We start from the raw sequence: 25972 nt of genomic DNA, 5'->3' as shown, positions 1-25972 counted from the left end.
ACCATCGATGTCAAAAACGCCTTTAACAGCGCTAGCTGGGGCGCAATCGCGCTAGCGCTGCATAGGATGAGGGTACCGGATCATCCATGCGGGTTACTTAAAAGTTACTTCGAGAAGAAGTACAAAGTCGCATCGGGTGTCCCACAGGGCTGGATTCTCGGCCCCACGTCTAGGAATGCCATGTACAATGGGGTGCTGAGGCCTCGAACTGCCCACTGGGGTCGAGGGACACAGGCATCGCCGATGATATCGTCCTTACAGTGGTAGGCGAGTTTCTAGAGGAGGTGGAAATGCTGGCATCGGATTCCATAAGCATAATAGAGGGTTGAATGGCGGACATCAATCTACGGTTGGCCCATCATAAGGCGGAAGCTGTGATGATCAGCAACCGTAAGTCGGCCTTAGAGGCCAAAATAATCGTTGGAGGACAAGTGATTGTCTCCAAACGAAGTGTGAAGTACCTGGGTGTTATGGCAAGCAACAGGTTGAACTTCACCAGTCACGTGGATTATGCTTGTGGTAAAGCGTCAACAACGGTTACTGCGCTGTCCAAGATTATGCCGAACGGCTATGGACCTAGCAGCAGTAAGAGACGCCTGATGGCCAGCGTTGCCATGTCGGTGCAAAGGTATAGTGCACCGGCATGGGCCCCGGGTTTGGATAGTAAACGCAATCAGGCATGTCTGAACAAAGTCTTCAGGCTGTTGGCATTGCACGTAGCGTGCGGCTACCGTACCATATCGTTGGATGCGATCGAGGTCATTACAGCCATCCCTACTAGCACAGTTGTTATAAACTAGTTGTGGTAACCGATTAATGACTGATTTCAGTCATAAATAGGTTTCAGCAACCAGAAGTGACAAAAGTGTGCTACTTGGGATTATTCCCGTATGCATACTTCTAGGTGTGGATATCGAGTGCCATAGGCAGAGGAACATCAGGGGCGCTAGGGACAGAGTTAGGCTGGACTCTTTTAGGCGTTGGCAGGCGGAATGGGATCACGCTGAACACGGTAGGTGGACCCATATGCTGATCCAGAACATCTCGTCCTGGATCGGTAGAAGACATGGTGTGCTAAACTTTTTCCTTACCCAGTTTTTGTCGGAACATGGATGCTCTAAGAAGTATCTACATGCGCGTGGGAGGGTAGGTTCGCCCTTTTGCCCCGTTTGTACGATAGTCGAGGATACGACGGAGTGCTTATGCACGTCCCTCCTGAAGCATAACCTAACGGTAGTTCCGGGAGGGGTTCAGGAAACGGGGAGCAGGAGAGTTTTTAGTAGGTAGCGCATGTTGGAACCTTGCGAATCGTATTCGGCACCGTGAAGGTGCTGTCTATGAAGATTTTCTCCCTGCATAAACAATATAAAAAAGGATCCCTGGTCTGCGAAACATTTGGCACTCAAACCAGATTACTCAACATGCCAAAATCCAAGTTTCCAACTTCAATGTTAAATCCGTGCTGTCGTACGCCTGCGAAACGTGGTGCATTTGAGCGGAGACAACACAAAATCTGCACGTACTTATGAATCGCTGCCAGCGATATATCATTCGTATCTGACGGCCTGACAACTGGTTTTCCAACAATAAACTCCATCGTCGATGTCATCAACGGCTGATTGCAAGTAAAATTCGAGATCGTAGGTGGAAGCGGATTGGAAATGAAAAGGAGATCTGCAGAGAAGCTTTAGACTGGAATCGGCATGGACAGCGTACAAGAGGCAGACTCAGAGGTTCATGGGGACGCAGCTTAGCCAACGATATCTAGGCTATAGATTAGAACCTATTCCGGTGACAGGTAAAAGCCATGGTGGGTAACTGTCGTGAAGATGTGCAGTGGAGTGGAGTGAAGATCTCTGATTTCATTTCTTTGTTCTGCCGGATCGGCGAACATGGACACAGAAGTTTGTAAAATTACGTTGGACAACGCCGTCTACAAGGTGCGTCGTCTATCCCTAATAGCAAGAGAATTCGTAGGGCAGTCCAGGCGAGCTTTATGGGGGCCCGTGAATTTACAAGGCGGCATACGATACTTTTGTGCGCGAACTGCAATGGCAAAAAACGCACGAGAACGGTTTTCCGGATTAATTGACGCGGCTGATCAAATCCAGTCTGGAGCGAGTGATGTGCTACGTGCGCGTTTCGGGGACACTCTCGAGTCCTTTTGAATCGTGCAGAGGGCTGCAGCTGTCCCGTATGTCATTTAACATCGCTATTGAAGGTATGATCCGACGAGCGGGCATCGAAACGAGAGGAACGAAAGTGCGAAACTCTTAGCCTTCGTAGACGACCTCGACATCATTACTAGAAACCTGGGGACGGCGGAGGCATTCTATGTGAAAGTAAACACGGATTGGGTTACACAGAAATGCGAAATCCAAATATGTGGTAGGAAGAGGTACCAGAGCATTCACCAGCTGGTTGTTTTTCGTTTGAATTTTGCTCGTGAGATCTGTATCGATCCGTTCGTATGTATTTACGTCGTCAACAAGGGATTGCATTTTAGACTCATATTCGTTTCTATTCATTATAACTGTTTTGTTTCCCTTGTCGGCCGGTAAAATCTACCCCGTAACAAAGTGACAGTTATTACCAGTTTCCCATAACACCCGCCAGTGTCAAAAATGTCGCGACGATCGTTTTTATGTGCCGGTCAAAATTGACGCACCTTCGATTTCCAAAGGAAATGTTAATTTTTGTTACGTTAAATGTGAACGCATAAAGCTGTCTGGACAATGATTTGAAAAGTGCGTATTGATTATTTTAGCATTGTTTCATGTTTTCGGTAAAACTGTTTGAATTCTTGGTGGGTTGCTTGATTGATTTGTTTACAAGGTAAAAAGCGGTATTTATTACAAGATGGTCACTCTTGTGTACGAGTTGTCTGCTCTAAAGTATTTAAATATTGCGTGTTTCATTGAAAGTTAACCGCTGCGCAATTCAAAATGAAATGCTCTTTCATGATTGCTGGATCGATTTTGTCGTTAACAGAACAAGTTAAGCAAAATTCAAGAGTAAATCCAAGCAATAGAGATCGTTGCAGTTGTACAAAAAACACTCAGTTACATGACAGAACCAAATAGAGCATGTTATTATGACAGAAGAACCAGTTATGCTGCTATTGTCATTACCACGGAAACGTTTTGGTACTTGACATAATGTTGTCAGTTCGTAAAATACTCTATTGAAATAATAAACCAATTCAGATCTCATATGCACAAGGGATTTTTAGCCAAAACAAATGATAATAAACCCTTTCTTCGATATTTACGCCGCTTTCAAACATCTGTCGTGAACCATGAACCAGCAGTTTTAGGTACGTTTGATTAGTATGGGAGCCGTCACATTGTTACCGGGTTGGGTAAAATACATACGTCCGGATTGTCGCGTACGAACCTGCTGCTAATGTGATATGCTTCTGTCAGAAAACGATTGACTTGATCGGAATACGGGTTGATTAAACCGTTTTTTCTTTTGTATATATAATTTTGCATGACATTGGCAAGTTGGTTGCGGTATGCTGCCTGTAACGTTTCGTCAGGTTCAAGTTTAATAATCGATTCTAAGTCTGCAATAATTTTGAAATAAGGAATTTCGCGATTATTCTCAAAGGGTAGAGCGAATTTTGAACCATAACCTAACAAAATCATCGTTTCGTTTGGAAACAATAACAATAAATTTTACAATAAATTTTAGAACTGATACGAATAATTTAAATGTGGCATATTCGGGTATTTTGCATTCACTTGCTCAGTAATCGTCTAATTTTTTTACACTCTTTCTCTCCGTCTCACAAATTAAATACAGAAGCTTCGTTTACAGCAGCATATTAGAAAGTTCCTATTGGAATAATTGATCTGGTTGTGATGTGCGTAGACGGTTATAGTGTAAGTTGGAATTTTAAGTTAGCCAATACAATAGTTAGTTTGTAAAAAATCCGTTACCGTCCATTTTGTTATGCTTTCAGTATAGAGGGTTAAACAAAAATAACACTTTCATGTTTAAACACTTGACTAAGAAAACATTTATCAACGTTGTAAGTAATTATGTGTAATGATGAAGATTGTTTAAATAATTGTAATGTTTTATAACAATAGTTGCTCCGAAGATGAAGGCATAGTTCTTCGAAACGTCAGCTGAACGTAAAATAAAGTTTTCGTAAGAAACTCGAGACTGAAAAGCCACATCTTTTAATAAAAATTCAACGGTCTATTATAATTATCAAAAAATATTAATATATATGCTTGATCGCATTTCAAGGTCAAGACTAAAAACACGAGGTTTAGTGCTTGATGAGTTTCTAAATTTGGGATTTCTGGTCACTGCCGATAATAATACGAGTAAGGAGATTAAACGACGCATTCAAACTGGAAGTTGAACCTTCTTAGGCCGCCTCGCACTGCTGACGATATACAGAACGCTAATCAGACCGGTACGGACTTGAGACAATAACTTTTCTTACGGAGGACATACGTTCACTTGTTGAATTTGAATGAAAGGTGTTGCGGACTATTTTTGGTTAGAGAGCCTTAGAGAGTCGCCATCTGAAACAAATAATCTAGCAACAATGCAGTTGCGTCTGTCAGTGTTGCCGCACGCACAGATTATTCTATGATCAACAGATATTTGGAATAAATAATTTTTATAAAATCTAGATATGTAATTCCTTTTCATGATAATTTTACCACAGTTAATGGTCGTATCGTAAATAGTTATGCTGCTGCTGTCTGTTATTGCTAATTCTTTTAAAACCAGCGATTTAAATTGAAGATTTCGAGTTTCTTGATGCTACATATAATAATAACATACTCAAGGAACCTTTCTCTGAAGCTTTTATTTTAAATAATTCATAAAAAGCTGCTAAAAATTCAGAAAAATCTGCTCAAAATATGTTCTTGATTTGAGATGGCGTCTCTCTATCTTTAACAGGCTCTCTAGTCGTTACTCTTTTTAAGGCTCTCTAATCGGTGTTTTGACAAGTCTCCTGTTCGATTGGACTTACTTTTGACAACTGATTTTGTTCGATTGGAATTTTCGGTTTAAGATGGCGACTCTGTAAGGCTCTCTATTTTTGGCGTATGAACCACGAACTGCAGGCTCTACTTGGAAAAGGGAGGGGGGGGTGGGAACGTGCTAGATGGCTCGACCAGGTTGACCAAATTGACTTGCGTGTGTTGAAACGCTCAACGAATTGGTGACGAGGAGCTCAATACCGAGTATCAGTGGAAAGAAATTTTTGAGACTGCACTATACTGTTAGAAGAAGAGTTTGAATGTACAGTAGAGATTTGTTTAACGCGGTTAATTGGGACCTCGTTCAAGTACACCTAGCATGTTATTTACCTTGCAAGTTATGGAATTATAGTGGCCCATAAAAGCAAGTTTGGAATCTAAAATATTTCCGAACACCTGCGTCATGTCTTCTTAACAAAACGTAGATTCTTTGTAAAGAGGTAAGGGATTCCTATGAGCATCATAATATGCAATTGTAATTTACATAATGGATTGAATCAAGATTTTTGAGATTGCCTTACTGGACTTATTTTCATTTTATCTTACTGATCTGATGAATTTAATTATGAATATATCCACCATATTTTAAACCTAATCATCGTTTCTATATTTTCACATCTGGTTATCATGAGCACTAATCTATCTGGCAATCCACTAACAACGAATTAACTGAGCTAACATTTTAGTTAGTGGTTCAATGTTTAATCGGCTTCATAGGTTTCCGCTACAGTCTCTAACACTAATATTTAATTTTTTAAATTTTTACTTCAGATAATAAAATTGTTTTCTTATCTTTTCAGGTATTCTACTAAGAAGTTCAAATAACTAGTAATTAATTTGACCAACATTTTACTTAAATTAGCTGATTAGCTAATTTCAGATGCTAGTGCCCACCTCTTATGTTCATTTTGCGAAAACAATATATCTCCAACAGTGCCAAGCAGTCACCACCTGACTGAAATTTGTCACACAACCAATTGATAAATAATTGCATATATGAAAATCCGAAAGCCCTAACTCACTTTCCATTCAACTATTATTGCTCAGTCAGTATGCCTGTCCAAGTCACACTCAATCCCAAAATCGCTCAATCGTACCGTACCGAACAGCTCTGCTGGACGCCAACGACGTACAAATATCTAATATATCAAGGCAAATAATACATCCCAGCCTAGATTGGCAGGTACACATCGTTACTCAGAAAACCATACCTCCCGGCTGCCGGCGCCGCAGCAGGTGCACCTGCAGCTTCACTTACCGTATTGATTGGGTATAACATCCGGGTCAGTTTCGTCTCCGTCGGGCGGTTCGCCGGATGTTTGCGGACTGCGCCGACCAAGGGTCCCGCTGCCGTCCACCAACGGAGTCTGCATCCCGTTCGGATCGTGCGTCTGGTGGTGATGGTGTGCGGATGAGTCAATTTGGCAGTCTATCGGGGTCGAGGTGAGATGTGCGCTTTTGGCTGACTTTAGTTTCTTGGAGGAGTTCCTGTGGAGACGACGAGCAGGAAATGATTAGTGGCAGAAGTCAGCATAAACAAGATGAACGATAATGTGTCATAATAATAAACATACAAACGGCAAACATCGGACAAAAGGATTTCCGGAGCTCGGAAAATGGTCGTTATCCGGGTTTTTTTTCAACTTACTTGCTAGCGTGTCGTCGATAGATGGTAGCCAACACGATGCAGACTACGGCAAACAGGATCGCTACCGTAAGTGTTAATGCGGCTAATACTGGCGATAAAGGAACATTCATAACGTTGGATACACCTATAAATCACGGAAAATATAAACGTATTATCTCTGAGCCTTTTCGCTCTTTCTCTGGACGCTCGCTTGCTTCGGGCTTTTTTGGCAGAACCTATAGACAGCGACAGGACCTGTATTCGCAGCTGCATAAAGGCACTCTTGCCTAAACTACTACACCCCAACTGCTTCGATACTAGCGTATTTGAGCGATTCCACAAAAACGTGTGAATAGCAGTGTCCATTTGAGAAGTGCATCACTATGTGAACTCTGCATTGTATCTCTGGGCTGACTAGCATTATAAAGCCTTTTATTGCCTCCCAAAGCTACCCTAAGCCAAACATGAGTGGTCGGCACCTCTGCGACTGGCCACAGCCATCCAAAAGGCAAGAGGGTTAGCTCCAGTCATCCACTGCAACGGGCTGTGGGTATGGCGTGATGTTGCTGTTATGCAAGTATGATAAATTGTATTATTATACTTTGTGTACATTTCCTCCGTTTATCGTTGGCTGGTGAAATATAGCATCGACAGTGCGAGAGAAAGCGAAGGTTTACATTTTCCCCGCTGAGCTTTCCTTTCGAAAATTGTCTGCGCAGTGCTGCAGTAGAGAGGGAAGAACGGTGCCCGAGGAGCTCTCGTGCAGGAAAAGCATTGTATCAGAATGTATGATGGGAATCGGAACAAATTAGTACTGGTCGGAAAATTTATACTTATGAAAGGATGCAGTTTGCTTCCGGGAGTTTTCAGAGCACTGGTATGCTTCCGGACCAGCCATCGATACGAATCGAAAAAGGGCGCCGAAGTTATGCTCGGATCAACGGTAGTGCATGTATTCTCCGCCGACATGTAATGCTGGTGCGAGTACATTTCATAACTAAGAACGGGTTTCGAATTCATCGTTAACAGCCAGCCAGTTGGCCGTCGAGGAAGGCACGTAGATCGACGGGTTGGAAATTTAAACCTGTACGCAACAGTGTCAGTGTCAGTGTCTGCCGATGTCTACGATGATGGTAGCACCGGACAGTGGAAATAGATCCAATGTGTTCTCCGGTGAATACATTTTATGGACAATTTAGACAGCATGTTCAAAAGTGACACCAGCGCTCGACAAGTTGTGAGCATTGGCCAGGCAATCATGCCCAAGACAGGAAACATAACGTTTCGAGTTGATAAAAATTCGAAAATGATGCTTTAGATGTTTTTTATGGTATATTTAGAAGTGGGTAGGAGTAGGTGTTAGGTATTTCAAAGCTTGATCTAAAAAAAAAGTATTTTCCATGTTTATATTAATAACAACAATAGATACAAGGATATGCTAATCTTGACTTGAAATAAATAAATACATTATTTTACTAACCAATACAACTATTTACGTTATTCCTTTAAAAAGTAATTTGGTAATTAAACATCATTTTAATATATACAATCTACAAATATTTAGTTATTCCAATAAAATCAGGCCTGAATAGTGTGACACAAATAGAAAGAAAACACGTGTTTTTTAGCCGCAGAAAGAAACCGGAATTTGTTTATTTTCAGAGGAATCATCAGTTTTTGCCGCTGTTATCAAATGAAACAGTAAAAAGTGATAAATAGTGGCGACTAATCTCGGGCACTGGTCGGTCCGAGATCAGTTGCTCGACGACCTTTTGCTTGCTGACTGATTAATTCAAATCGCCAATCTGCCGCCGATGAAAAAAATTTGCATGACAACAGCCTCCTTAGCCAGATGGATAACAGGTGAATTTTTATTCGCTTTTTATTCCCAAACATTTTTGTTTTGTAATGCAAATTCAAATCTCGAAATAAATTATGCCAATCAGTGTATTCCAACGCATAATTCAACAACGATAATGAACGCCACGGCAGATCAGTTTTCAAGCTTGATTTGATATTACAGTATGCCTGACGTTAATTGATAACGATAAGATAAAACAGCAAACGGCTGTCAATACTGTTCAACTCGCCACCAGAGCTTAAATGACAATAGTGTTACGTTTTTTGACATATCAGGAAGCCCACAATATTTTTCAGGTGTTGTTTGTCCAATAACCAAGTCCAACAAGTGACTAATATCGTTTAAAGCTAGAGTATTTTCGTCGTACAAATTCAAACAAATTTCATGAAATTGTGTATACGAGCATAGCATAGCAATGGGCCTATGGGAGAGGACAATATACAAAAAATCGAGGTCTTCTATTTTCCCAGAGAAGACCAATGAAAATCTTCAAATTTTCACGGATAAACCACAAAACATACAAAACTATGAAACCAAACATCGCAGAACATAATTGCAAGGATGAAAATGATTTTCCAGCGAGTTTTTCCAACAACTGAAATAATATTATTATGAAAAAATTTCTACAGATTTTTCAGTGTCTTTAGGAAAGTTTTGTAATAATCAAAGTACTTTTTTGTTATACTAGAACAATAGACATTTACCAACTAACGTGAAACGCCGTAGAAACTATTCGATGAAGCTAGTGAATATTTTTTCTAATAATATTTTTTTAAGTATTTTGATTCTGATACAAAAATATTCATCCGTACGTGCACCAGGTCAGTGCTAAAAAAAATATGATAGCCCTGCATGAAGGCGAATATAAAACGCATTCAGCTCATACAGTTTTACCCCCAGTAGGTTATTCTTTTATCCGTCAGCCAATGGATTCGACTACTGAACTGCTGACAGTGTTTGTCTTTCTCAGTATTCTACCCTTCAAAGCAATTATTTCATGAATTGCAGTGCTGAATGTTTGCTCAACTAATCTGTGCGTGAATTTTCTTACTCTTGACTCATATTTTAAATCTCAAAGTTTAGTTATTTTAGACTGCTTCCTTTTTAAAATCATGCAAAACCTGGCTGAAGGAAATTAATTAAAACTTCGGAGCAATGTTTACGTTTGCGTTGCGTTTGCTGATCGTTCGTCTGAGAGCGTCAAAAGTTACTCATGGCTTACTATGATAAAAATAAAAAATAGCTTTCTTGTGTTAGTAGTTAGAGACATGGTTTCTTCAGCAAAGTTGTAAAAAATGTAAAAATAAGCAAATTTGCCTTAAAAAATAACATTTCTATTTCTATCTATTTCTAGAGCTATAGAGCATATTCTTAGAAAGTTCTTTAAAAATTAGTTTTTCATACCTAACTTTTGTTGGTTGCATTTTACAAAAACACTTTGTCTTAGCCAATTACCGGAGCACTTCAAACACACGCTTTTTTCTCTATGGCCTTTCCTTATAAAGTTATCGTTAACCCGAATCATCCCAATGATACCATATGGCATCACTTGACATATTTTATACTTTTCACCATAAAATAAAAACAAATTGTTAATTCCAACATTTAATAACGTTTTTCGAAGGCAATTGGACACAGTTTAATAAAAATTTAGGTTAGGCAGCGAGCGTTGTATATAGCGTGAGCGTTATATATACTTTGATGCAATAACATTGAAAATTGGACTGATTTTGTTAAGTAATTCTGGGTTTATTCGGGTTAATTTAAGCTTTATTTTTTCCTAACTTCACGAGCCAATAGGGTAGAATGGAAACATGAAAGCAGTACTTCACTTTAAAGTTTAGATCGAGTAACGGGTGGCAACTAACATTTTGGAATTTTTTCGCGGTCCTTATGCTCAACAACAAACGAGCTCAGAGAGAAATGTGAGTGTGTATGTGCTAGCTTTCTCTCTCTCCTCTTTTTGTTAATATTTTTTGTTTTGTTTATGCTTGCCCAGTTTTGCCAAAATGGCGTCGAAACAAGAAGCATTTCGGAAGCGCGTTGTACACTTCTACGAACTGCAACAGAAATCTCGGCAAAAAGTATACGGACCAACATTTAAAAAGCAAATATGTGGCGGCTTCGACTGTTAACCATATCCTAAGATGCCCAACAACTATTCGCAAGCAAGGTAGTGGAAGACCAGCCAAAATTATGCACGCAGAAGGACATCGTTCTCTTTCTCCTTTTTTTCATCAACAAGCTCTCTGGTTTGGCTATCAATTAAGACGCACCAGACGAATGTTTGAAGAAAATTTGCATCCCGTTTCTACAAAACCATCATGCAGGTGAACAATACGTGTTTTGGCCGGATAGACCATCATCGCATTACGCCAAAACAAAACACAATCGTTCCTGAATACCCATTCGATCCCATTTTTACCCAAAAACCACGACCCGAAAAATCTGTCTCAGTGCGCCCAATCGAAGATTTCTTCGGGATTTTGAGTTTCTTGGTGTACAAAAATAACTGGAAAGCCACGAATTGCAAACAGTTGATTGGTAGAATCAAGAGATGCATTCGCAAAGTTGACATGACGGCCGTAAAACGCTTCTGTTTCGACGTCGAACAAAAGCTTCGCCGAACAGCCGGTTACGGGCCGTTTTCAAATGTACACTAATTTTTTTTTTTCAACAATAGATAACGTATCTTTAATTTTGGTAAATCAGATCTTCTTCATGTATCTTTTTTTGACAGCTTGAGAAAAAAATTCCAAAATTTTAGTTGCCACCCGTTACCATAAACTTGTATAGGTGATCCTTGTCCCCACCCTGCCTTATTGGAGTACGGAAAGTTTATGTGTGAATAGTGTTTTTTTTCAAATTGCTTCAATCTTTATCAACAGAATGCTTGAATGTATAGTTTTCCTTTCATTTTCAAAGTTTACAATGTTCTACATGCTTATGGAGCTTCCTTAAATATTTTTCTTGTGCTTTAAAAAACGGTTAACCAGTGTGCGTGTATAAAACTTATGGCTTACGTAAAACACATAAAACATATGCTTGCCGTACTCTCATATGGGTGCGTGGGGACAAGCGGCACTTATGCAAGTTTGTAGCACATAGCCCAAGCTTCAAGGTGAAGCATTGATTTAATATATCCACTTGGTCCATTTTATTCAATAGGACTGTAAAGTTAAGGAAAAATAAAGCTTAAATAAGCGATAACTTTGGAAAGAAAGATTCTGGATATTTGTGGCCTTCTGCAGAAACGTGTGTTTAAGTAGTTTGATGATCAACTAGTACAGTATGTTCTTGTAAAATGCAAGCAACAAAAACTATGCATGAAAAACTATTTTCAAAAAAAAAAATCTTTGTAATTTTACACCCGAAAGAGATAGAAATATCAGCAAATTGGTTGGCCTTTGTATTTCTGCAACTTTGCCTAAGAAATTATGATTGTTTCCCAACACGAAAAAGTTTTTTTTTTATTTTTATCATAGTAAAGCATGAGTACCTTTTAACAGTTTCAGATTATGGGGGCTATTGCTTCGATCAAAAGTGCCGAAGTCATTTTATTGCCAAAATGAAAGCAAAATATGGTAGGAAAAGGGTTCTACTCTTTACTTGTTTGGTCAAGAGGTTCGAATTTGAGCACCTTTCTGCGAATCTTTCGTCGTAGATTACCGATGTAGCGGAGTACATAGGCCATCGTCCTATGCAGGATGCTCCAGCGCCTGCAGCGAAGCCTGAAGTCAATCACCGGTGTTGGGACCATATGATAGTGACATCTCGAATGAAGTTCCTCCTCTGTGGTCACAGTTTGACGTTGAGGCCAACCAGCCAGGCCTTTCATCCAGACTCTTGAATCACTGCAGAAATATCGCTGGCGAATTTGCAGGGTATTGTGGTGAATTGGTGAATTTGCAGCACCAAGAGACACTTCGAATTCCCAAGGGGTTACCCAGACGGAAACAGGTTATGCAGCAGTACGCCACTTCGCTGGCGTCAACAAATAAAGGGTGTCCCACATCAAATTGGACCACGGAAAAAACGCTGTAGGAAATTACCCATTGGGTAGTTTTTCTCGAAAATTTGGGTAGAAGTAGTTTACAGTGTATTGTTCACACTGTATTTTTATCACTGTCAATTTTTCGAAAATTAGAAAAAAATGGCGTCACCCGAAAAGGAATTAATTTTGCGCAAGCAACTAGAAAATCCTCAACTATCTTATCGGGACATCGGAAAGCAACTCGGAATCGTGCACTAAACTGTGAGTCGTGTGGTTACACGTTACTACGAAACTTTGAGCATTAAACGGAAGGAGCAATGACTGCATTGGATGGATGTTCTATAAGTGAACAGGATCACAAGCGTGTCGTGAAAGCGTTTAAGGAGAATCCCAATGCTTCGGTCAGAGATGTGGTCAAACAGTTGAATCTGTCTCCAAGTCATTCGTTCAGAGAGCCAAGGAACGGAAGGGACTGCAAACGTAAGTATAAAGTGCAGAAGGCTCCAAATCTTGACGAATGGCGAATTACGTTTCCCGTCACGGGTCCGGAAACACTACACCCAGATACTGACGAAGCCTCATTGTCTCATCATGGATGATGAGACTTACGTCAAGACGGACTTCCGGCAGCTTCCGGGGCTACTGTTGCCCAGCATACGTTTGATGTTCCGGAGGAAATAAGGAAGCAGAAACTTTCAAAGTTTTCCTAGAAATACTTGATTTGGCAAGCGATCTGCTAATGTGGCAAACAGAGTGCATCGTTCGTGACTACCGGGACTGCAAACGGACAGAGCTACCTCAAGGAGTGTCTGCAGAACTTCTTCCATTGGAGCTACACGAGTGGCCTACGATATTCTAGCTGGATCTAGTTTCATGCCACTACTCGAAGGAAGTGCTGGAGTGGTTGGCTCCACAACGGGGTCACTTTCGCACCCAAGGACATAAACCCCCCTATGCATCCAAACTAAGGCCCGTCGAAAAATACTAGGCTATCATGAAGCAGGCCCTACGGAAGCATCCCAAGTAGGTCAAACCAGAGGAAGACATGCAGAAAAAGTGGGCTTCCGTACAGAAGACGCTGCAGCCAGATGTTATAAGAACCTTATGAGTGGAGTTAAGCGTAAGTTGCTAGCATACGGTTGTGGTATTGAATTCGAATGAAATTTATCTGCCAAAAGTTTAGTAATGGGTTATATTTTGTTATATGTCTGAAAGTTTGTAAAGCATCGGTCGACTAGGGAATTTTCGACAGCGTTTTTTTCCGTAATGCAATTTGACGTGGAACACCCTTTACTTTTAGGGGGATTAATTAAAGTATTGTTCATACCATAAGAAACAGTTTTTTACGTTGAGAAACTTCTCTAAACATATATAACCAGTAGAATCAGTCATTGCAGCGCAATTAAAAATTTTAGATTAAATGTTAACTGAATTCACATTTAATTTGGATTCTAATGGCACTTGCATATGAATTTGGCTGTAATTTGGTTCATAAATTTGGTTGATTAATTTGGATTTTTTTTACATTAAATTTGGATTAATTTGGATTGAGTTTCGATGGATTTGAGCTCGGTTTTAGTTTTTTTTTATACAGATTCGATCGGATTAATAGCGGATTTAGATTCGACTGGATTTGCATTGGCTTTGGATTAGATTTGGACTGGATTTGGGTTGACTTTGGGTTAGGTTTAGACAGGATTTGGATCGGACTTGCATTGGATTTTCATTGAATTTTGGTTTCGCTTAACTTAGGTATATATTAGCATTGGATCTCGGATACATTTGAATTTCATTTTCTGCTCTAATTTGCACTGGATTTGGATTGTGTTTAGATTGATTTTAGTTCTGATTTGGATTGCAATTTGATTGGATTTAGACTGCATTCGAATTGGATTTTGTACTAGATTGGATCTAAATTGGTGTGAACTAAATTTGAAATGAATCTTAGTTGGCATTTTAATTAGATTCATAACGGATTCGTGTTGAATTTTGCTTGGACTTTGGATTTAGATTCTGACTAAAATTGAATTAATTTGAACTAAATTTAAGATTGAGTTTTGAATACATCCAGATTGACTTTGGGAGCTAATTGAATTTGGATTAAACTTGAACTGGATTTGGACTGAACTTGGATAAGTTTGAGATGGATTGTAGATTTGGATTCTCATTGCATTTTGGTTGGATTTGGACTGATTTATATTGGATTTTGTTTGAATTTTGAATGGACTCGGGTTGAATTTGGATTTGCATTCGATTTTGACCAGATTAAGATTGGTTTTGAGTTGATTTTGAAGTAGATTTAGACAAATAAATTTTGATTAGGTTTGGATTTAAATTCAAATTCAATTCACTTAGTTTATACATCGAGTATTCAGCCCTAGCGCCATTTTGAAAATCTACACGATACGGAAAGCTCTAAAATATGAATATTTTCAGCACAAGGTTAACGGTAACAAGTCGAAATTGCAGATGTCATTTTAAAAACCAAGATTTTTTTTAGGCATTTTTTGGCGCGAGAGCGGCTCTTAAACGTCGGAAATCTATGTTTCGCGCTTTTTAAAATTAATAATGGCTGTGGGTGGCTAAGTGTATTGCATGAAAATGCTCATCATAATGCTTGTTCGCGACAAAATCTGGACACCTCAATTTTGCAATAAAACAAATTTGTTAGAAGTTTAATCCATGAAACAGTTTTATATCATTTATGTATGTATCAAACAAATTAACATTACTTATTTGGTTTGAATGAAAAATTGGCGAACTTTGGAGTTTACCCTTGCCATGAGGGTTAGTGCAGACTTGTTGGCAACCAATTTAGCTGCGTTTGTCCAAGATTTTCGAAATATATCTACAGTTGTTGCTTGTTGTTTGTGCTGGGGGACAGCACTCTCTTCACCAAAGCCCAATGACACATTCCAAGCGCATCTATCCCATGAGAGCAAATTTTGAAAGTAGTAATATTAAAAATATTTGTTTGTAGTATGTTCAAACATACTATAAAGCTTACAAAAATCCTGAATTGTCATATTGTTTATTGACAATTTATGCTAAAATGCACCTTGCAAGTGGGAGGTTAACAATATAGATTTTTTCATCATTTAGACAAGGCTGCAATTAATTCTCTGTCAATAGTTTTAAGCCAAAGTAATTTAAAACTGTATATCGTCAAAACATGTTTCATTACTAGGGTAACATTTTGTTCATACAGAGTTTTTTGAAAAATGAAAGCATTTTCCAGATAAGCGGCCTTTAAAAACAGGTACTTTTATAATGGTGTCCCGTAACGAAAATTTTGCATTTATTTCCATATACCAGAGAATTTAAATCCGAATTTTTTGGAACTATGGATTTTCTTTAATCATATATGTACAATCAAAATCGCGCTGTGCTTGACTTTTGATAAGCATTTCTATGTAAAATAAAATAGGTGCTTCAAAATGGTGTCCCGTAACGTTTTGTTTAACGCAAAAAGTAATTGAATGAAAAAGCACTTATCACATCATATTTCAACTAATCTTTATCGACGATAACAAATCTATTATTTTGATGGCCGAATGCAAGTAAATATGTATTTACTATAAGTATGTATAAATATGATTACAGTATAATAATATATTGTAATATTAGGGAATGTGCGGTAAAGACGGGCACCTCAAGATTCAAATTCAATATCTACACAAGTATCTCTGTTTGATATAGCCATACTACTACTAAATTTTGTTCAAAACTTATACTTTAACATCAAAAACATTACCTAGTAATCATATTTTTTAGACATTGTGCAGAAAAACCGACACATTATATGAAAGTTGGACACCGCAAAAAAGGTGTGATGCCTGATGAGTAATACCTAACGAGGTATGATACCTGTCGTCGTATGTTCGAATCTCGACTGGATGGTGCTGCCAAAGTCAGTAGGATCGTTGTACAAGCCCCGTAGAGTGATTTATCTATTTTGGGCAGACGTTGCGCGTACGTTATTTTGGACATTTACGGCAAAATCAAATAGAAGTAACCAGAATAAAGTACGCGTAAAGCCTATCCAAAATATACAAATCAACCTAATTGTTTTGTACTCTAATAACTAGCTGCAGAGTCCCTCGACAAAGGGTGGCTCCAGGCAAAGGGTGAATATGTGCATTCCATAACCTCTGTTTACTAACTTCTACCCCTACGTCCACGTGTTGCCGGCTGGGGTAGGCAATCTCGGTTGCTGTAGGCTAACAGTGAAGGGGACAGAGTGGCTTCCTCCCACCTTAAGATGGCGGCCACGTCAGTGAGATAGAGACCTGAGGCTAACAACCCACTGTACCCGTAAAGAAAGTCTCTCGATAAAGAAGAAGGGTTAAGTCTTAAAGACATTTATACCTAACGCCGATTTCGACTTACTTGTATACTTTATCATTAAAATACTTGAATAGTCTAAAAACTTGGAATTCCGTTTCTGAAAGTTGTTTAGTCAGCTCTTTTAGCAATTATAGTGGCTTCGCTGAACACACTAGCAAGAAAGCCTAGCCCAGAAAACATTTTTTAGCTTGCAAGATGCATAGTAAGTGTCGTACTTCGAACGGCATCATTTTCAGCTACTTTTTTTAGCGTTTCGTTTTTGAAAGTTTTCATGACCCTTTTCAACTGTTTTATTTTTTTATATTTTATATTACTGTTTTATGACTGTAGAATAATTTGCAAGTTATCAACAAAGTTATTTTAAAACATAGGCAAAATTAGTCTTTTATAGCAACTTATGGTATAGTTATAGTTCGCAACATGAGTTGTTAATGTTGCATGAAATAGTAGAGTTGCTTAAAAACTTTTAAATTTATGCGTTATGATACGTTAACTGATACGTCTGAAGTAACACAAAATACCTAATTTTCGAATATTCGCTATTTAATACCATTTTGGCGTGCAGCGCAAATAAAGCATACCTTTCGCATCAAGACGAACCTTATTTACCGTTTTAAATTTTTTCAAATAAAATCTTTGAATTTTGTTATTTTGGCCAAAATCATGCAAAATCTTACATAGGGGGAGGGGCGATTAGTCAACAATGGGGAAAACTCGTTACATAATTAATCCACAGCCCCTACATTTTCATTACTAATGTGTCCAAACCCTAAGATTAGGCAAGCATTTCATTATAATACTTCAGTATAGTTCTCACATGGGTATTTCTTTTTACCTGGAAGTAAACTTTACCTTACATGTACTTCGTTACGTATGTCTTATTACCAGACTATAACACACCAAATCAGTACACTATTGTTACAAAATATAGTGAATATAGATCAGATATAAAAAATATGACGGCCTGAACAGAAATCTAGAGAAAATAAACCATATAATGCAGTTTACTTTTTTCGTTACGGGACACCATTTGCAGAATACCGTTTGCCCAACAGCGCATGGTGTCCCGTAACGAAATGATTTTTATTATATCTTAAAAACTAAACCAAAAACCTGAATATACTTTTACATTTTGAGTTTCAGGCTGCCTTCAGCTAAAAATTTTCGGAACATGTCGACTTTGAAAAAATTGAAACAGAGCAGAGTTTTGCAAATGTTTGAATCATGTTCAGAATACGCATTTTCTGCGATGGTGTCCCGTAACGAAAAGTATTCCGCCACTATTCAATGATGCTTATTATAATAAATATTTCGCCCTCGTATTGAGAAAGTACTACTAAATAGCATCTCAAAACACCTATTTTGAAAGATATTCGTCAGACTGTTGGTAAAATATGAACAAATTTGCTTCGAAAAAACGGTTGCTCATGGTGTCTCGTAACGCTGGAATGTGTCCAATACCGCTCGAGGGGGCGTAACTCTGGACAGTTAGGTGGATTCGCCTCCTTCGATACAATATGGACTCCATTAGCATCATACCATTCCAAAACATCTTTGGCGTAGTGACAGTATGCCAAATCGGGCCAAAACTACGAAGGTACATCATGGCTGTGTAGGAACGATAACAATCTTTTCTGCAGGCATTCTTCACGGTATAGGGTAAGGGACGAGTTAAGCAGTGTCACCTATTTTAATCAATTGAAAATAAATGATCCGAAAATGCACTTTTTTATTCATATTTTCAAAATCTTTTGATAGGATCATCTTCACAAATCACTTAACCATACATTTGATTCACACAAACAGAATTTACTGGGTTTCCGACAAGAAATATGATGAATTAAAAATTGTTGTCCAAAAACGTACATTTTTCAGCTGCTGAAGGCAATCGCCACCTCGCTACTAACGAATTCATCACATTTTTCAGCACTGATTACAACCACTCTAAAAGTCAAGCACTCAATTGTCACATACCATATTATTCACTCTCTTTTTTTTCTATTATCTAAGGCTTTGTCACTAGACGAAAGTTTTATTATTTTCTAACAAAACTGAAAACAAATTCTGAATTGACGGAACCTGTTCACCAGTAGCAGCAGCTGCAGCAAAACTGATAAACTATCGTGTTGCCAAGACACTGTTCGGTTCTGGAAATAAGAATTATAGGTTTGAAATTAACTGAAACCTCCTATGGTGAAAACGTGGTTCAATACTTTCAAGAGAAATGTATGATCACAATGAATTTTTCTTTATTAAAAACAACAGAAAAGACAGCTTTTTCAATACTTTTCGAAGATTTTCTCCGTGATTCAATGAAGCAACGATGTGTTTCAATTTTATTTGCTTTGACAACACTGTTCTGAGTCGGACCGTGCGTACTGCTATGTTTACCTCTTTTGTTCTCCCACCATCCTTATGAACAGCGAGTGAGACGTCAAACTCGCAGTTTCCCATAAGAACACTAGAGAATAAAAGAGACGACGAATACCGTTTGCCGAACGGTGCGGTGAGTGTATGCCCCGATTAACAATTTAGACAGATGGCATTTAACGCATCTATGCCGATACGCTATGCCGATTACGCATCAGATGCCGATTAGTAGGTCGCGGATAGGAACACGAACTTACTGAATAGGGGAAAAAGTTCGAGGGATTTTTTTACGGGGACGTAAAAAAATTCTGATTTCAGGATTGCTTAAAAAAGCACCTTGAGGGTGAAAATAAGTTCGGTCTGTTCAAAATTAGTTCCACCGCTCCAACTTTTAAAGCGGAAAATTAAAAGTTTAACACAACAATAGTGTCTTCCAATGGTAACAGTTTGAAGAACTAAAGATAGCAAGAAGATTGGTATGCTGATATCCCCCACTTAGTCAACCCATCGCTTGTAATAAGGTAAAACAATCAGTGACCCGCTTAGACTGCTTAAAACCGGTTCTTTACCCTATTTCCTTGTTAACCGTTCTCGTAGTGATGTAACTTTTGCTTGCTCGACCACAGCTGCAGCTTTCTTCTTTGTCCTAAAATGTTCTGCAACGCCATTCCGTTTCATGGCAGTGTTTAAAGTCTTCTAGGACATACGTTTCATCGTCCATTATAACGCATGGAAACTTCGTTAAATATTCGCGGTAAAGCTTACGAGCGCGTGTTTTGGCCGTCGTATTTTGCTTATCATTACGGTTTGGCACAGTCCTCACCTTGAAAGACTCATGCCTTGTCGTTGCTTAGAAGTGTACACGAATGTCGGCGACATTTTTATTTTACGAGCAATGGTAGGTACAGAAAGATCTGCAGCCGAATTCCGGACGTAAAAGAAAAGACATTTTTGGAGAGATTTTTAGAATTTTCTTATTTTGGAATTCCGGCAAAAAGCTTTAAGAGAATCTTTGACGTTTAAAAAAGGAAAAGAGATTTTTAATCTCTTCGAAATTTTTCGTGTAAGAGAATTAGAATCATTTCTTTACTTGCATTAAGTGTGTTTTAAATCTATTGTAAAACAATAAAAATTTATACTTAGAGTAATGAAGACAGCGATTTTATCACATTTTAATCGAGATTTTAATTCTAAAAGAAGATATTACTGCAGACAAACAGACGAGACACTCGTGTTAATTTCATCGTCTATTAAAGAACTACTCATTTTTCAAAAAAGCATGTTTCGCGACATGGCCACATCGCGGCACTCGAGTTTTTAGTATGAAACCATACATATGTAAAAACCTTACGGTATAAAACCATACAAGTAAAAGCTACTCCGTAACATGCATAACAGAGGGTACAGTGTGCAGGCAAAACGTGTAGGACGATAGTTTTTAAAACATTTTCTTCTATGTCATGTCAGTTCGTCAGTGATAGTCCGTGATCTTTGGAGTAGTTTATTAATCAAAAATAGTCTGTCTGTGGACGTTATAGATATCCACTCATTAGGGTGATAATAACCTAGTTTTTGTTACGCTGCAAGTAATAAGCAATCGTTTGTAGATAATGCATCAATCACTATTTTTCTGTAACGGGAAATCACGGTAAAAATGGATATCAATAAGTATCAATTTTTTGGTTTTTTTAAATAGTAGCAATAGTAAATATTAACAATAATAAACTAAGGATATAAAATAATCTTATTACCAAAATGATAAGTTTTTCACATAGTCACAATATTTATAGTCAATGCTAAAGCGTTGCAGTATTATCGAATCAACATCGGAACGAAAATTGGTCCGAATCAAAATCGGAACGAACTTTTTCATTCCGACTTTATTCCGGTCCAATTTGGCTCTGTTCCGGTTCCGGACTGGAACCCGGACTTCAATTTATGTTCCGATGTCGAACACTATTATCGATGTAAAGCTATTACTTCGATAGCGTTAATAAATTGCGGCAATAACCTCGCTAGATGGCGGTAATGAATCACTGATTTTCAGCATATATTACATAAAAAATAGACCATTTGAACGTATGTACACAAAGTCTTCACAAAGTTGCAAAACATGCCAAAGTTATCAACTTTGTTGAATACAATACCCCTATAATTGATTGCGGTTGGTGTAATCTTATAAACTGTTTAAAAATACGAGCGATTGTTTATTGAAATGTGTGTTTTTTAATATGTTATAATTTGTCTAATATACATTTTAACGATAACAGCCTTTGTTATAAAATATGTATTTCAGCATATAGAGCTTGCTAAGCCCAGTGCAAAAGGCTACAAAAACTTATCGTTTATCACTCAAACGTATGTTTTTTTACCGGGGTATAACTGGGGGAAAACAAAAACAAACGTGTAAAATCAATGTGTAAAACGTGTAAAACAGCAACAACAAATCGCGCATCGATGTATGCGTACGATAAACGTCAGCAAGCTCAATTGAGAACATTTGAAAGCACCGAAAACGTATATTTAAAATATGTTCTACAACTTTGTGACGCCATACTAAAGTAAGCAACTTTGCATGCATTAAAAACAAAAACGAAACTTACATTACCCTAATAGGTGGATACACAACTAGTTTTCAGAAAGATAGATTATTTTTAACTAATAAACCTCACCAAAGACACCTCCGTAAAATCAGATGTTTGCACGCTATGCACGGTTTAGATATCTAAACCGCTGTGTGATGATTATTTCTCCTTTTTGCATCAAAATGACAATAAAAATATAATAAAATTGCTATTTCCATTACTCGGAGCATACATTTTTATTGTTTTATATAGATGTATCAAACATTTTCAATGTAAGTAAAAATTTTATTCGGTTTCTCTGACCCGAAAAATCTTGAAGAGATCAAAAATCTCTTTTTCTTTTTTAAACGTCAAAGAGTTTTCTTAGGGCATTTCACCGGAATTCCAAAATAAGAAAATTTAAAAAATCTCTTCGTAAGTTTTTTGTTCGAAATTTGGCGGCAGTACAATATGTTATGAAACATTTTGGTTATTATAAATGAATTCAAAAGCTGTAAAAAAGTAAGTTGGATGATTTTTTCAACGCATATTAGGGAGAAGTTAAAGAAAAGCTCTCGAAGCCATCTAGCGGAGAATAGAAAAAACTACATTTTCTCTTTCCGCAGACATCATAATTTTCTTTCTCTTTAGATGCTCGGAATACGGTAAAAAGAAAAGAGAATTATTGGAAGAGAAAGAGATTCTAAGAATTTCTTTTCGTAAAGAGATTTTTCGGAAATTTTCTTGAAGCACCGGAATTCGACTGCTGGTCTCCTCCGTAATATTTGTTTTACCTTCGCATCCTTGTAGCGGTTCCTCAGATCCGTTTTTGTTCCACTTCCCTTCTTCCTAGCTGTTGTCAAGCGAGTATCGAACGATTTTAAAACACTGTTAACAGTGCTTGGAGGAAATCCAAGCTTTTTGGCAAGTTTTCTTAACGAGAGATCCGGATTTTCATTGCGACCGCACACAATTGCTTTTCGCACCTGCTCTTCTTTCGACGTCATTTTACGCTGAGCGCTTGTAATATAAACAAGTGTTATATTTTCAGAAAGAACAGACATACGTCTACCACTCTGCAAAATTATTCACTTATTGTTAATGTATTTCCAAAGCTGTGTGTGTTTAGGGGTGTCCAAATTTTGTCGCGAACAAGCCTTATTAACGATTTCAACACCAGGAAAATTGGCGACGAGTGACCCAAGACTTTATGCAAGGGCCACCCCAACTTTATGTTGCTGACAGCAACTATTTTGAAACGGAGATGACAAATGGAATACAAATATCATTGTTTGAAAATGTATTTCATTTCAAAATGGCGCTAGATCTTGATTTTGACGTCATATTCATATACAGTAGGATTTCGAATTTGGCAACAAATGCGTGTCACCTATGTTGCCAAAATCGAGACCCTTTTTGATATGAAAAAATTGAATGTAAATGCGTTAGAAAATGACTACATATTATTAATCAACGAATGTAACCATTTAATGTTGGAAAAATCCGCCAAGAGTTATCCGTTATCCGAGCGACCCGCGGTAAGTCGTAGTCCTACGGCAATAAAAATATTGTTCGAAACCGCAAACTTTTTTTCATGAACACACTGAGAGCATCATTTCTTCGTCATTTAAAGCATGTATGCGGAAACTGACTAATATTTGAGCATATTTTTGGAAGTGAAATATTTGGTGTTGCCAGAAATGGAGACTTTTGTTGCCAAAATCGAGGCATGCCAAATTCGAAATCCCACTGTATTGTATCTTTCCAAGGCCAATTTTCAGGCTCTCAACAAGAGCATGTTGAACAAGAATAAAATATTTTGAAAATTTTCTATTAGATAGAACAAAGGTTTTGCAACTTTTTATTTAAGGGGGCATAATACTTTTTACACCATATTTTTTGCCTTATTTCAAATATTTTTTTCTCGATAACGCAAAAAGCGAATCGATTCGGGTTTTTTGCACTCTAAACATTGCACTTTATACTAATATTTACAATTTTGTTATTATATGAACTTCTTCCCCTATCCCATACGGCTCCTTGAACATGATCATTCGAAAAAAACATGATTTGCGGTACCATGGATTGCAGCTGGTGGGCTTATCCGAATTAAAAAATTCCAAAACGACATGAAAGTATATTAAATTATCTCGTGTTTGACCTATCCTTTTTTGAAAATTCGAACGCATAACAAAATGGCAAACATTCAAACATAAAAGTAAGGTTTTTAGTCGAAAAAATTGACTTTAAACATTTCTAAAAAATACAAAAATTGTAATATCAAAAAAAGGATGGGTCAAACACTAGATAATTTTGTTGGCTTTGAAACAAAAAAAGAATCATGAGAACTGCTTGAGTCGTTCTTGAGATATTTATGGTACCGACTTTCAAAACCTGGTTTCGAGGAAAACGACGTTGAAGTTTTTATTCGCTGTGTAATCGCTCCAGACATGCGCGGTACAAATAGCACTAACTTTGCCAATTTTTGGAATTCATAGAAATGACTTGAAACACATATGGTCAAAATGTTAATCTTTCGAAATAATCAATAAAAAAAATTTCGATTTTTTTAAATTGAAAAAGTACTATTCCCCCTTAATTTTTCATCGTCGTTAATAATTTTATGACGGACTTTAGGAGTTATGAATTTTTGAGATAGTCTGAAGAAATGGAATAAATTTTTCTTGAAATTATCTGGGAAAATAAGAGACTTAGGGTTTTTAAAATAATTTTTTTTTTTTCATGTATACATACAAGTCGGTTATATTTCTCACGTTAACTCGCAGTTTAAAGTTTTAAATTATGTTGTCTTGGATGTGACAAGAAGCTCTTCCAAAACTAATACGAAAATAGGTAGGTATCACTCCCTAAAAACCCATTACAGCGCATCATTTTAGTTAGGTCCCATTGAAGAGCAGAAAAGAACTGCACAGTCGCACAATCTCTGCTGCGTGCGGCAGGTACTGATTGAAAACGGATTGCTTTCGTCATTGTTATCCGGTCTCCAATCAGTCCCGTCCAAAGGTCAATCTCCCAAGTATGCTCATTGCTCATGAATGGAAATCTAGCTAAATCATTGCTCCCAAGAGTCCGTTTCAACGAGACGAGGAAAACCTCTCATCCATCAACGGGTGTAATCCGTCGGCAACTAGCGAATGATATACAGGTCCTGTCACAGCAGATATCATCAGCAACAATTTCCCCTTCCTGTTCGGGCAGCTAGCGCAGTCTTCGTGCTTTACGAGTACTAGCGTAAAGCAGGACAACAGCACCGCAGGTGTACCGGAACTTGCCCAGAAGTGCCGAGCAGCCAGAGTGTAAAATTTCAACACGATTTGTGTAGTGGCACCAATCTACTCACCAGTGTACTTGGCTACACCCTTGAAGGTGATATCATCCACTATCACCGGCTCGGAGCGACCTTTCGCATTCGCTGCAAACAGAATGATCCGGTACGAGGTGCCAGGCTCTAGATTATCTAAGAAAAATTGCACCGGAGGATGCTGGAAAATAGAGGAAAAGAGAAAAAGAGAGAATGATAAAAATGTTTAGTATGGCGGTTTCAGTCAACCGTGAAAAGGTTGTAACCAGGATTGGAACCCGTCTGGGCATGAAATGTTAGATTGGATCGCTAGCGATGCGGTCTATGGGCGGTAGATGAGCACGATGATAATAACACTTTCCACTAACGGGACGGGTAATGCAGCCGGAACAATTGAAAACAACGAGAAAACTTGTTACGACTATGGTAGTTTACAGCGCTGTAAGTCGAACTATGCGACCGTGGCTAACTTACAGTGGGACAAATTGGTGAAAATACAAAAAAAAAATAACAAAACAAAACGGTTAAAATTCCGGTTACACGCAACCAAACTACCGCGTTGTGATTCGAAACTCACGTACTGAATTTAAAGTTGTAATTCAGTGATTTCAATACAGGAATTGTTGCCACAGTGCCACCACAAGCAACAGAGTCAATAAAGGCAAAACGAACTTTATTGCGGTTTGTCGGTGGTTTGTGGAAGGAGTGCAAAAATAAGTCCCACAATCAGAAAGAGAGAGAGAGAAAACCAGTACCTACGAGTAGTTTTATTTCTCTTATTTTCCTGTCGAGCACTTTTTTCTCCGACGATGAGTGGTTACTAATTGAGGCGAATGTTCAAACCGAATTGAAGTTGGCCTGGCTGAGTACCTAGT

The 25972-nt window shown here is 38.1% G+C and overlaps 1 protein-coding gene across 1 annotated transcript in view; it reads right to left on the bottom strand.

Moving 5' to 3' along the window:
• The window catches only part of LOC128745648 (hemicentin-1), a 109758-nt gene that overhangs the window by 13778 nt on the left and 70008 nt on the right, over positions 1-25972 (bottom strand). The window contains exons 12-14 of the mRNA XM_053842724.1: positions 25137-25278; positions 6661-6784; positions 6271-6500 (exon numbers count right to left, since the gene is read on the bottom strand). Of these exons, the coding sequence (XP_053698699.1) occupies positions 6271-6500; positions 6661-6784; positions 25137-25278 (496 nt within the window). The remainder of the gene's footprint in view (positions 1-6270; positions 6501-6660; positions 6785-25136; positions 25279-25972) is intronic.

Source organism: Sabethes cyaneus, chromosome 1, assembly GCF_943734655.1.
Source record: "Sabethes cyaneus chromosome 1, idSabCyanKW18_F2, whole genome shotgun sequence".
NCBI classification, from domain to species: domain Eukaryota; kingdom Metazoa; phylum Arthropoda; class Insecta; order Diptera; family Culicidae; genus Sabethes; species Sabethes cyaneus.
Note: the sequence above shows the minus strand (reverse complement) of the source record. Positions and strands in the feature narration are given on the sequence as shown.